Source organism: Calonectris borealis, chromosome 5 (genome assembly GCF_964195595.1).
Source record: "Calonectris borealis chromosome 5, bCalBor7.hap1.2, whole genome shotgun sequence".
NCBI lineage: Eukaryota > Metazoa > Chordata > Aves > Procellariiformes > Procellariidae > Calonectris > Calonectris borealis.
The window spans coordinates 17,054,849-17,069,724 of record NC_134316.1 but is presented as its reverse complement, the minus strand read 5'-3'; the positions used below and the strand labels follow the sequence as shown (position 1 = coordinate 17,069,724).

General features: G+C 38.2%; 1 protein-coding gene across 1 annotated transcript in view; it reads right to left on the bottom strand.

Moving 5' to 3' along the window:
• Positions 1–8,878: 8,878 nt before the first annotated feature.
• The window catches only part of CLMN (calmin), a 76,947-nt gene continuing 70,949 nt past the window's right edge, over positions 8,879–14,876 (bottom strand). Inside the window, exon 13 of the mRNA XM_075151175.1 lies at positions 8,879–13,354. Within this exon, the coding sequence (XP_075007276.1) occupies positions 13,201–13,354 (154 nt within the window). The 3' untranslated portion in view covers positions 8,879–13,200. The remainder of the gene's footprint in view (positions 13,355–14,876) is intronic.

Here is a 14,876-nt window from a genome sequence, read left to right as displayed (position 1 = left end):
CAGTGGAGGTGGTTGGTTTTATGTGTACTCCCTAAGCAGCATCTTCTTTTGCCATTGCTTAAGGCGGATTGTTGGCTAGCTGGACCACTGGTCTCCAGTTTCTTTTCAACACTCGCTTGAGTGACGTTACTATCTACTACTAAACTTTTTTAAAAGTGCCCTGAAATTTACTGGATTAAACAGCTGATGTGGGAGGACTCCTTTCCACCACCAAAATCCTTCAGCCACAGATGAAGAACCGAAGGGAAATGGAGGTGCTGAAACATGGGAACACGATTGCTCTTGCTGCCATTTTCCAGCTTTTATTTTCATTACAAATGATGTAAAAATCTGGAAGCTGTGTCCTTGGAAGACTGGCGGGAAATGTAAGAATGAAAAAGCTTTGAACAAATGGTCTACCTAAACTGGGCTGTAGCAGAACCAAGACTGCCATACAATGGCTCACGTAGGAGAAGGTTCAGTTCTAAGTGTGAATAACTGGTTGCTAAGTTACTCACTCCTATGTCCTGGAGTGAATCAGTGTACGAGAACTAGCACATTTGGCGCTACCTTACAGTTGATTTTAAGTCCAATCTCAGTTAATTTTAATTCCCTTGTTCCCCCGTCCCATGGCATTGCCTGCCAACGCTGTTTTCTTTGCGACTGGTAAGAAGAGATGTAGCTCTCTCCTCACAGAGATGTAGCTAATAACCAAGCCTACAGGCTTGATTACTGCATGGCTTAGATCCATAGCCACAGCCTGGACGAGATAGATGCTTAGGGCAAGTAATGAAACGGATAACTCTTGTAAATTCAGATTTGGAGTTTGAAAGTCCCCTGGCCTAGTGTAAGTCCTGATGGATCTTCAGAGAGCTGAAATGCTATAATCACATCACACTCGCATCTGGTCACATCCCCAAACAAATGGCAGTTTTATGGAACCAGAGAGGAATTGTCCTGCTGAATATCTAGTCATCAATTACAATAGTGGTGGAGCACAAAATTGCTGCTTCACTCCTGAAGAGCTGTGTCTGCAAGTGACCATGAAAAAGCTGTGTCTGGCTCAAATCACTCTACTTGTTCTTCAACGCATTGTGCTCATCTTCTGCAATGTCAGTGAATGTTTGTCAGTGTCAATGTTCAACTGTAAGATTATTCTGTTACTCTCCATGGAGTTAATAGCCTATTCTTTTTACCTTGATGCCCTTCTTCTCAGGGTTTCATTTTCAGCATGGAGAAATCAGATTGCTGACTAGCAAGAAAGGGTTTGGTTGAGGGTTGGTTTTGTTGTGGTTTTTTTTTTGTGAGCATAGAAAAAAGAACTGTGCCAGAAGATGGACATAAGTGGTGAAAATCTTTACTGCTAGGGACCACAGTTTCCTCTGGTGTCATTTTAACTGGTAAATGCACAATTCAGTTTTCAAGCTGAACTCTTCCTTCCTGTCCCTCACGCATATACGTGTCCAAAAGCTCTATCACTTTTCAGTAGTTTTCTTACATTTTGTGCAAGAAAAAAATGCTATAATTTATCATCTTGATGGGATACACACTTAAAGCTCAGAAGAACAGGTCTATCTATAGTGCTAATGAGTGGTCAGATGTATGGACTGACTGCTCATACAAATCGCCACACCAAAAATGTAAAGATATAGCCACATGTGGTCAATGTGGTCACTGTTGTGGAAGGAAATCTTTAAATAACGTAAATGTACGTTGCTGGCCCCATTCTGCCTCCTCCTGGCACTTCCTTTCCGCGGTGAATGGATTTGGTTGCGTGCTGTATTTTGCTGATCCTGTTTTCCCTGTTGCAAAACCCTGCAAGATGCGTCAGGTGCGCAGGTACAGCACCAGGTACACTTGTGTTAGGCCAGGTGACCAAGGTAGGAGTCTCCTAAGATCGCATATACTTACACAAGGACTGGAGATCTTCCTTGTTTAATAAAGAAGATGACGACCATAAATGCAATGCAAAGCCACTTCTGGCCAGCCACTCCCCTTTGAAGTTGTGCTGAAGGCAGTGTGTATTGCAATGGAAGATCTGTCACTGGAGGTCCAGCCTCCCTCGTCCCATCTACGCTCTATCAGGGCCTTACCATCTTCCTTAATATATCTGTGCCTATAAAATCAGTATGAGAAGGTAAAGCTAACTGGAGCACTCTTAAGGTTCATTTAAACCATCCTTAGTAAAATTATTTCAGATTAAAAGTATATAAAGGCCTAGGGTATTATCAAATTAAGTGTTTTCTTGGCTCAAACCTCTGTTGCTATTTAGAGTATGTCTTATGTAATGCCCATGTTGTTAAATATTACATTATTAGGTATTTTTATAGCATTGAAGGGGCATCCTTCTGTTTTTTGTGGATGGAAGAATAATTATATCCCATGACAAAAGCTTAGGAAGAGGAGCAGCTGTTCAGTCTTAGCCAGTGGGAGCTGTCAGAACATATGGGTCTATTTTTCCAATTTTAGCTGAAGTACTGAAGGAAATTGGCATTCTTGATTATTTCTAACGTAAAATAGAGCAGAAAGAAACCCTCCTTAATCCTCTGCAGGCCATGATTAAATAATGAATTTTATCCAATTCAAGTAGGTTCAAAGAGAAGGCAAGCAGAATACTTAAAACACAGAAAACAAAACACACGAATGCCAGGAGAATTCTGGAAGTTATTTTCGTATAAAGAAAAGGGTGTCTTTCTTCACAGTTACTTCCTCTTTGAGCCTGCCTGCTGACAGGCGTTTTTGATTTAAAAACACAGTTAGGATAAAATTTGTGCTATTCCTTATTATTCTATCACCACTATCCTTTCTCCTTTGTAAGAAATGGGTATTTTATGTCATAAGCTTGTATAATGAGAGCTAACCTTCAGAGTTTAAGCCCAAGTAAATTGACTTTTATGTTGATTTCACAAATTTCTTACAAAAATTTTTCAAGAAAAGTAAGATGAAGTCATCAATGTGGAACACAACTCTAAAAAATTCCACATATTTCAAACTGCTTGGCATTCAGTGTTTGGTAAAAACCACACAACCAACCATAAAACCAAAGCAAACAGGCCGTCGGACGAAAAGAATAGAATAGCCCAACTAATTAAAATCCAGAACAGAATAAGTAATAATGTACCAAATTACAGCTTTCCCCATATCTTTAGTACTGGAAATACTGATGTTTTACAACAGATAACTGTTGTAAGACAACAACAAAACAGACGTTTATCTCCCTTCCCCCTTTTAAAAAATCGTATCGGTAAGGGATGTGGGGGTTGTTTCTGTTTTTTTTCCTGTTGGATAAGAGTAAGAAAAAGTTGTGTTTGGGTTAGAAAAGAGGTAAATTGCAATTTAAAAAAAAAAATCACTGTGTCACAAGTAATTGTCTTTGTTCATGCTATAGAACTGTGTAATCACGCCAGCGGAAACCAGGCTTTGTGCTTTTTGTCTCTACGAGTCTCATCAGGTACTAAAATGGACTCTGAGGAGATTCCTTCCTGCGAGACAATGGTGACCTCTGTTGTTCCCTCCTGTTGATACCAGCCATGATGCTATTTTGTCATTGCATCGCACACTATTTCAATAATGCACTTTGAAACAAGCTGGCAATTACCGAGAAAATATGGGCTGAAGTGTTGCATTTAAGTTTCTGACCAACAAAGGATGTGTCTATTCTGTACCCCACTTGAGAAAATTTAGCTTGAGACGTCACTCTTAAATGGCCCCTACTCTAGCTACAAGGTTTTTCAGTTCATAGCTGTGAATCACTGCAGAAAAGAGCAGTTGCAGACATTTTAAACCACAGTGCTAATAACAACATCTGCAATGTATTATGAGAAAAAGCTGCAGGTATGATTATGGAGAAGGAAGTTGGAAGAAAGAAAGAAAAAAACTATCTTGAACAGCATCCATTCCTAAAACTGGAGCTGAGATTTCAAAAAGGTGATAGGTTGCACAAACTTTTTGTCCCCCCCTAAGATGCTATTTAAAAAATTTTTGTGGCGTGCTTTCGCTTTCATGTGGCTTCAGTGACACAGACTTCATAATGCTAAATAAGGATGTTTTCCCTAGTGCAAGAGAAGCTTTGATATTTTTAACTGCTTTAGTGTCTTTTTGACCTCTTCAAACTGCTGGTCTACCTTTTTAAATCAGTATAAAAAATGGGATATCAACTCATTCACTCTTCCTATGCAGGGACTCAGCATTGATGACTACTGCCTAAAAAAAGCGTTGCTGTTCCTGACTGTGGAAAGCCATCGCTTAGCAGAAGTGTAACTGGGAATCTCTTCTCATCCATCACTGACTTTTAAGCAAATCATGTAATTTCTGCATTTCACAAGCAGCTGCAATGACACAGTACAAAAGATCTATCATACAATAATTAACAGAAGTTCCTGATGTCCTTGAAATACACACCTTTTTGTGCTCCTTTTTGCCTGAGAACTGAGAAATACCACTTTGCAATGTATAAATGTACTTAGCTGCTATATTTATGCTGATCCTTGCTATCACGCAGAAAATACATATCAGCAAAGTGATAAATCAATTCCCCAGGGTACAGATCAGCCATAAAAAAGTAATGCAAAAATAATCAATTCAAAGTATTTACAGCAGATGGAGCTATACATTTTACTTTGATCATATGTTACATGATATTCCAAGGTAAAGTGTACTGTTTGGCAAGGACAGAGAACTGCCAGTGGTACTGTCTAACCAAGGAATGGAGTTAGTCATTAGAAGACATTTCATAAATTATTGCAAGTGACTTTCCTGGAAATAATCCTTGTAACATCAATAGAAATAGCAACTCAAGAGAAGGTTATTGCTGTGTATTGGTGTCTTAATAGAAATCACAACTCAAGTCTAAGGTTTTGTTTTATCTGCCCAGCAATTTGAAGGTACTCCTGAGCCTGCTGGCTTCTGTTTACCAATCAGGCAAAATAAGAACTGAAGAGAGAACAAAGGTTTTAGTGTAAACTAGCAGCCAGAATATATGCATGATGTCCACAGGTTGTCCTCAGAAGGTCTGGGCTCCTGCACAACCAAAGTGTGCATCCTTGGTATGCATACTTGCATAGGGTTCCTTATCTGAGATGAACCCTATACTTGTTTTTATTGCTGCTGTGATCCAGATGGGTATGTTTCCTATGCTGCACTTGCATCTTCTTTAAGCTACAAAAATTGTGTTTACACAGCCATGATAAGGGAGATTATTTTTGCAGTTTCTGTCAGAATTTCTTTTATTCCCAGAGCAGTAGAAAGAAATCAAGTCCAACAATTCCTATTCTTACTGTGTTTGAGTTTGAACTGAAGTTTGGATCCCATACTCTTGTAAAAACTTACTCTACTCCCATGTTCTGAGCTGACCCGTCTTGCATATTTGAACTTCACCACCCCCACCAGTCCACTTGCAAATTCCTAATCACAGTGTCAGTTGCAAAAAAATAACCCAAATCAAAAAAAATCACAAACTTTTTATTCTCCACTTAAGCATCATTCATGACACCAACAAAAGCTACTGGTCTCAAATTGTATCTAGAGATTTTAAAGTTACGGTAATGAAGTCGGCACTGCTAACAGGACTGACTTACCAAATACCCCAAGTTCTCAACAGCATTATGAATATTCTTTTACCACCTACAAGCATTAGGTGTGGGGAAGGATGGTCCGATAGACAGGTGGCGAGAAGCACATTTGATTTTGTAGAAGGAACAGAGGAACAGTTACAATTCCTAAAGCGTGATACCCACCCAACTTCAATCAGAGAAGAAGCACTCCTATTCCATTCCCCATATACTATTTTCTTTCTCTGTGTTTATCCAGTTTAGGCATCTTTTTCAGAAGACGGATCATGGGGCTGATTCTGAACTGTATTGCATCTGTGTCGTACTTTATTTTCCTTTTCTCATACACTGCAAAGGGAATTAAGGTGTAGGGCAGGAACATAGTAAATAGGAACCAGTACTGCACCTAGTAATTTACTAATCCACAAGTCTAAACATTTACAATAGAAACAGGCCAGATAGATAAACTGAACTGTAAGAACAGCATATAATTCAGCACAACTGTTTTTGTAAGCGTTCCCATGGCTTGCCTTTATAATGCCAATTTCTATGCATTAATAAATTACTAAATCTTCACCTTTACAAAAAATTAAAATTCATTCTGTCTGTTGACTAGAATAAAAGTTTAGATTCTTCCTCTAAAAGTAACTTTTTGGGTAGGTGGGGAAACAATGCACTTTATGAATTTGCTCTGTTTACTGAGGTCTTCCCTGCTAAAAAGTGAATATCATTTCTGGACATGAAAATGAATGAATAAATAAAAATAATATATAGTAATTTATATATTATATATAATACAAATATATTATATATAAAGTATATATTATAATAATGAATAAATAAATAAAATAAGAACAATAAGATCTCTCCTGAACTGAGTTGTTTGAAGATATTTTCTCGGGAGAAAAAGGACAAACCCACAGATTAACAGATTATATACAGGAAGCCTGTCCATTTATTTCAAAATTGGAGATTTTATAAAATAAAGTGGAACTATTCGCTAGGAAATACTATTCTTATTACAGCATAACAATTTCTAAAAACATTTTCTTTTCTAGTGTACCAACTATACACAAGAATATATTTCTTTCTCACAAAAATTAGCTTTGAGCAACAAGTGCAAACATTCAATACAAATCACTGATTGAAAGCATTCAGAAGAAATGTATTTGAAAGTACACAAAAATGCATCTCCTTCAGTCTATCTTTTGACACCACTCAAATCCTCCCAGCATCATAACTAAGCATCATTCCTTACCACTTGCCAAAGAGAAACATGTATTTTAAATATTACATTCCTTACTTACAAATTATTTCTTCAGCTTAGAAGTCCCTCATTAACTCTTTAGCAAACTGGCACTTTACAGATTATATTTTAAACTGGAAAACTTTAACAAGAAGGATAAAACAGTTTCTTCAGTTTTTTACACAGAAGAATACAATAGCACAAAGTGGTATGCCTACTAAAATATGTTTTGTTTTGTTCAAGACAAAAGCAGAAGTTGATTTTTTTTATTACAATAAAAATAGACTTATTTGACTTGTGTAAGTTATTTGGCATTACAAAATGACCGCATTAGTTCTCTCTCAAAAAAAGCAGCATATAATTTGAAAGCTAGGTGATTTAAATCAGACCAGTCATTTCTAAGTAAACACTGGTGATTTTCTGCCACAGTCCAATAATGGCCGTGGATCAGGACCCCCCTGTGCGAATTGGTCCTTGGACACAGAGTAAATCTGTTCTGTGAATCAAAGAGATTCCAGGAAGGCCCAGTGAAAGTAATGAAACTACTTTCGGAATAAAATATTACCTGACCTGAACACACCAGTGAAGGCCAGGATCTAGCCTTTCTTGGAATGGTAGGTTTTAGTATTTCTCACCGAGGCAAAATTAATTATTTTTATTGCCCCTTCTAACCTTTTAATGAAGAAAGAAGTGTATTAATCACCCAGGGGCCAATTTTATGTTCCAGAGACATAAACTTAGATATTCCCCTCCCGGTGGGAAAATAACACAGGTCTCATTTTCCAACATCAGCAGTAGCAGCTGCCTGGAAAGGAGTCATCAAAAGTGCCACTGAGGTGGAAGGAAGTTTTTCATGTCTCACATTTGGAGCAGGAAAGAAATACTTTGGTGTTCCACAATTTCAGTTAAGATAACCCTGAAATGGACTTGAAATGTCACTTGAAAATAAAAGGGTTAATTTTTCACCCTTTGTGAGCTCTACAGTTGTGCCAAGCAATGGACGAAGCAAGCAAGCTATCGCATTCAGAATATGACTTTTCCGTATCATTTAATGTGCATATACCTCCCATCCTCCTGCATGAATAGCTTCACGCTTTTGGGGCGGCGTGGGTGGGAAGAAGCCATACTGCAAGTCCTGTTTAGATACAAACCTGGAATGGGAACAATCATAAGTTGGCCAGCTGTAAATTAGTGTTATCAGTGGTATGCCGAGGGGAAGAATTTGATGTTATTTACCTGACAAAAAACTGCACAATGTGGAAATACAAAAAACTTAGGGGTTTTTTACCTCCATTCAGATCCACTACCTATTAGCTCAATGGAAAACAGCAGGCAACCTATTGTCAGGGTGAGAGCTTCCAGCTTTAGCGGTTTGGGAACTTCCACAGCCACATTCCAGCCTGTAACCTCACCTTCGTCTTCCAGCTGTTTGTTCCCCGCTGCTGTTCTCTTAATCAAAAATGGAAGTAGGTGTTAACTTCCTAAAAGAAAGAGAGGATTGATCCTGCAGAATTTAGGCAAACAAATGCTATGCGTACAATGGGGTTAAATGAAGTCAGTGGTGTTGTTTGTATACATTGGATTTGAGGGGATCTAGCGCTAAGGGCAATGCGTAGGCTTCAGCTACTTTCTGGCCTATGTGATTAACATCGATTTAAGTCCCCTCGGGCCAGATCCTGTAGTGTGTGCGTAGCACACAGATGTTGCATTGACTTCCACAGAAGTAGAGGAACTGAACACATCACTGGATGCATTCAAGTTTGCGCTTGGCAAGAAAGGACTCCAAGTACTTAAAGCTAGCGTAAGTGATAATGCACTATTATAACTATTACCTTGTGAGGTGGCTGAATATGATACCATATACACTGGCCACATTCATCTTCTAAAGCTCTGGTTCTATGGGGATTGGTGCAGAAAACCCTAGAGGGGTATTGCATGGTACCCCCATAAACTCAATAGAGCACTGCTTGGATAAAGAAGTTACAGTCATACTGAGCTGGAGTAAATTGAGAGTCTCCAGAAGATGTAGAGGATTTAAGTGTGTTTAGACACCAAATATCAACATGTAGAAATTTCAGCCTCAGGAAGTTTTAATGGAAGAAAGTAGCTTAATCACTCAGTATATTTTGCAACTTTAGCTGAAAGTTTAACATCACAAAATGACATATTGCTATGCAGCTTTAAGAATCACACAATTGTATTCAATCATTTCCCATGTTTTTCAAGTCTACTGTTCATTAAAAACTCTTTTCCTGTTTGCAGTTTCCAGTTTTCAAATGGATGACACAACCGATGCATAGCTTAATGTTCATTCTCATGAGTCATAATTAATAAATAATCATATCACATACATAGAATTTTACAGGTACTCTTAAAATGGTTTTACAGTTCTATTAAATATATAGATAAAATAATCACTGCTATATAAAAAAATCATTTTAAAACAGCTGAACTCTCAAGCTTTGCATAAAATTCTGTAGACACATTCATTACAATCTAGAAACTCAATAAAAATACATTTTAGAGCTCAATCCATCAAAAATATTCATGGCATTGAAAAGTGATTGTCATTTTTTTACTGTAATCTCTGCTTGCCCTATCTTTGCACTGGTCATTTCCTACAATTTGGCAAAGGCTATCTTCAGTTCAGTTTGTAGATTATGTGACTGTATAACTAATTTCTTTGACTCTAAGACATCTGCCCCATAAATGTTTAGCGGGGTTCTGTCTTTAATAGCTATCTTTCCTTGCACTTTCTATAAAATCACATTGAAACGCTTGCAGTTAAGTTACGTGACTACAGTAACATTGAACCATCCTATTATAGTTGTTTCTCAGTCTTCAATGGTGCTTCTGTAAACACCAAACATCCTTTATCCAGTGATCCTCAAGCACTTCCTGACACTTACACTTCACAATACTCTGCTACCCACACATTTGCTCAACAACAATGGGTTTTAGAAACGGTCTTAACAGATCAGTACCCTTGTGTATCTGAATTCTGCTGCTAAATCAAAATACCAAATGCGGTCAGTTCAAGCTTAGCATTTTTCAAAAACCAGGCAAAAATTCAGGAAAAACTTCCCTATTCAGACAGTGCACAGTGCGTATCTGTTGGAAAATGGATAGATGATAGATTGCCCACCAGCCTTTAAAACCTCCACTACCTCAAGCCAGTCCTTTAGCCAGCAAGTTAAAACAGGCTTTGCCATAGTGAATGCCTCACAATCAGGCTTTTAGACTATAAGCTCAGAATAGGACACAAAATCTAACAACGAGCAATGTTTTCAGAATAGGGCACTTGCATTGAGCGATTGGATCTTGCACTGTGGAAGAAGAGATGCAGGCTTACAAGTCAATTTAAGTGGGAGAAGCTGCTGCTTGTGCAGATATCACTCTTTGCAGTTCCAAGTAACGGCAAAACTTCTGAAGAGTTCAGTCTCTTTTCATGCACAGTTGACCATACCAGTGTAATGACTCTTAACTCTTTACCCTGGATCTTCTTACCCATGGCATGGCTGAGTAAGGTACACTGCTTCTGTTATAGCAAAACCACAACCAAACCAACCCAAATATGGAAAGCAACTGAATACCAAGTATCATGGACTAATTTAGGGTTTTTTTCGTCTATTTTGCATGGAAGAAACAATCTCCATCTCTTAATGGGATAGGCTGGAAAGCACACATCAGTTTAAACATTGGGTGAGATGATCAAGACAATTGCTGGATGCTCTTTGACATTTAAACTGCTCATTTCACTGTTTCAGTCACTGTTCATCAGTGGGAAGTAAGAAAGAAAACCCTGGGTTTTCTCCCTCTTGGAAGAAAATACTGTGTAATGAAATTCCCAGCATCGGTGCATTCCCATTCACTTTTCCATTCTTTATGGATGTCAGTTGTTTAGATGAGACACCCACAGACCTCCTCATTCTGATTAATTTTCTTAGGAGGAAGAAGACAGAAGGGAGCTTACTTTACTTGATTGAACTTTGATAGCTGTGAAGTTCTATGCAGAGACTGTAATCCAACTACAGATAATCTCTGCTGAAGACTAAGAAACATGGAAGAACCAGAGAGTAAGACACAAAGGCTCAGAAAAAGTTGTCATAAACCAAAGGAGCCTATGAAGAATGGCACATAATGAAGAGCTGTCAACACTTCTTCTCCAAACTAATGTACATTACTACTTGCTGCTATTAAATAGCTGCCACGCTCCAGCCTGGTATTCACTGGCTTTCAGGATAAGGATATAAAGTTTCTTATATTAAATTTTATTCTTTCAGAGAAAAAGCACTAGCCCTTCAACGTTACATTTTAGCCTACTTCAATAAAGCATCTTCAAAAATTCTAATATAGGTTTTCTTTTGGAAGAAAGTATCACTCTCTTCATCAGCAAGCACAAACAGGTTCATGCATCACAAAATCAGATGACTCAAAATGTTGAACATTTTCATCAGCAAGATAAAAGACTATTTGTTTTAGTTATGTTGATTTACACTGACTTAAGTTGGGAAGTTTGGATCTGTTCCTCACCAAGCACAAAAGATCTTATTTTCAGGTTCATGGGGTGAATCCAGCTCTAGTCAACAGTGACAGGACAGAATAGGAAAGATTTCAGCTTTCTGTTGACTGAAAGTGATTCAGCATTTTACCTTCAATGTTTAAGATCACCTGCCGTGCACTGCTGCTGTTGAATTCTAACTGCAGCTTGGAAGAAAAATCCCAGGGAAACAAAAAGCTTATAAAGAAGAGTGAAGTGTGATGGACAGTTAGGATTACCCCAGCAGATAACATGACTACAAATAGGTTTTAAATACTTGCAAATAAATTGCTATGTATTCTGATGTGTCCTGATCCCAGGTACTATTAGTCCAACTGAAAACTAAGCCAGGGCAGAGAGACACCTTATGCTAAAACAAAATATGTAAAACTTATAGCCACGTGTTGTAACTTTCACTCAATGTAAATTACGAAATCCCTGATTTTATGAAGCACATTGCAGTCAACCTTACGAATTTTCAGGTGGAAGCAGCAACATGACGTAGTCTCATAAAGCATACTATGAAACTAAAAATGTGCCCATGAAAAATAGTGACTTCACTAGAAGTCACACAGAGAAAAGTTACTGCTATTAAATTGAATTTGAAGACTTCTCTTCTGTCCTATACTGCACGGGTATGCCTTCTCTGGCAAGAATCCTAAATCAAATATCCTAAAGCGATGACTGATGTGGACAAAAATCACAAGATGCAGAAGTGGCTCAACTGTGTCTATGGACAAACCACAGGAGTCTCTTCAGTTGCACTAGAAAGTCAATACTGGCTGTCAACATTTCTCTGTATTTAGTTTTACATCTGTCGTTTCTTTCTGTATTGATTTGGGCACTTAAAGGATATTTCTAATCCTTTTACCATGCACTTGTGCCTTAACAGTAGCCTCAGCAAATTAGGTTACCTATTATTTTTTGTATCTTCAAAAAAGAGAACTCTTCACATGATCTGGTAAGTAAAAGCAGCAGAGAAAAGGAAGCAGAAGCAGCCTCAGAAGCAGTGAGGTACTTTTAGAAAAAAAGACAAAACCAAAACCATGGTATCTGTTTCTGATAAAATTATTAAGCTTCTTCAACATCTTTTCAAAGATGGCCACCATCAGTAAGGTACAAAAAGTGTATTTCTTCAGGTATTCTCTACAGAATTTTCTGGGCTAAGATTTCCTGTATGATCCCTCCTAAGAAGCAGCTAGCATGTATGTTCTTCACGCTTCCCACACCCAATTTATTCCTGCAAATTAAACATAACAAAAGGTGCAGGATAAAAATGAATTTAAATCCTAAAAATCCAAACTCCCCTACCCAAATAAACCCTCAACCTGATTTTGTTCCTCCTCTGGATTGTCATTGGAATTGTAATCAATTCCTGGGGTCAGCATGTTCCACCACTTGCAGCTCTGCTCTGCCTCCAGCTCTCTCAAAGAATTCCATGGAAAACATGAAAAAGCATTTCTAGCCTTGCCCTTGCAGGTGGGCCAGATTCATGGGCAGCACCACCCCTCTTCCACAGCTGTCAGGCCCTACATAAGTAAATGAAGCCAGAAGAATCATTTTTGAAGACTAGAGCTCTATATTGTTCATATTTCTACTGATAATTATCTGGTTTTATTTAGCATCTTATAAAGCAAGGCACAAATGTACAAAATCGCGTCTACTAAATCAGGTCATTTTTATATATATTTACACAATTATCATAATATAAAATGTGCTTAGACACTGTCATAGCACAACAGTAGAGGAATTGTGGACAACCTGATAGTAAACACAAATACCAGGTCCTACATTTCTGCTTGTGCTTCACCTGAAGGAACATACTCATATGCAGATACACAAAGCAATCCAGCCATCGTCCTTTATTTTTCCACACCTCACAGAGATCAAACTTTGTTGCTAAGAAGCTGTGGAAGGAGTAAAAGGCAGTAGACCAGCACCCAGAAGAAAATGATGAAGTAGAAAAGCTCTGGCTGCTCAACAATCGTAATCTCATGAGTTGGTGCTGGAATCTCACTTGCTTCCAAGTCCTTTTTCTTCCTGAAAACAGGAGAGAATTTGATAAGAGACAAGAAAAAGAAGAAAAAACCCTCAGTGTTAATATTTACTGTAAAGATCAGAGGGCGGACTAAAGGACAGCAGTTTAATGAACCATTTCAAGCTAGTCAGTTGGAGTCCAAGCTAGACTATGAGGTCCATAATGGGCTTTAGCAGTGTGTTCCCTTAGCACCCAATGTACATAGCAATTAATCCTCTGAAAACTCTGGACAACTTCTCAAGTAGTTTAAATACATGCCATTACAGTACAGACCTTTGATGTAAGGTGATTTCCATCAGTCAAAAAGATGCCCTTTTATATTCAGAACAGTAAACATAGCTCTGGGCAACACATATCACACACTCACAATTTTACTTATACACTGTATCTGACTTGATACACTTTCCCCAAATCATCTACTTTCAGAGCTTCTCATGTCAGACACCAGAACATTAAACAGAAAAAGCCCAAGACTTCCAGAAACCAATTAGCAGTTGGGGTTTTGTAGGACAACTCCAAAATTCCAACTTCCCAAAATTCCAACTTTCCAAAAATAGGGGCAAAGCCTGATGGACTCTGCCAGCACCACTGAGCACTCACAAAGACAAGAAAAGGTCTTATTTAAAAAGGCACAAGATGGTACACTCATTTTATAATTTTATAATACTATATGAATCACCCTCTGGTAGACTTTTCTTTAATCTACTTTTGGAGAAAACTGGTTTTTGCCTGTTCTAATGAGTCCTTTTTCTGGCTTGGGGCATCCTACTTGCTCAGGTATTACACTGGATATATAGCTGGGTATTACACAAAACTTGCTCAATATCAGCAGTCTGCAGACAGGCACAACTGTGACAGCTATTCATGTATTTTTTTAACGGAAGCGTAAGTGAGACCAGGACACTGGATCCTGATAATATTTTGTGTGATTTCTGCATTTAGATGCAACCATCATTTTAACTAGAAGTTCTGAGAGGTACTATTCAGTATCAACTGAGAGGGAAAACCTAAAGCAATCCTTGTTTCTTACAGATACGTAGATCCTAATACCAAAGGGATACATCACCCTCAGTCTAAACCAAACACACATACAAATTATAAAAACTCATGGGTGCTCTAACAGAGGCCAGAACTCCACTGAAGTATCGTCTTTCCCTAGCACTGACCACACTCAACATTGTATTGGCAGTCTTCCAAACCTGGAAAGAGTCATCACTACCAGAGGGCCTCATATTTGAAGTCCTGCCACTCTCTTCTTGGTCTGAAATATCCACCATGTGGGGAAGGTGCTCACAATCTTGCTTAGGCAGCTGAATCTTTCCTCTCAAGTCAAGAAAAAGCATTTTAGTCGAGGGGGAGATCGAGCAATAACGAAGTTTTGTATCTTACACCTATGGGAAATATAGACTCCAAGCCATTACACAAGACATCCAGTCAGTCTCTACCATTATAGTTAATTTTCATTTCCCTTTGTAACGTTGTTAGAAGTACCTAGGAGTTATAGATTCCTTGCAAAGGGCTTTG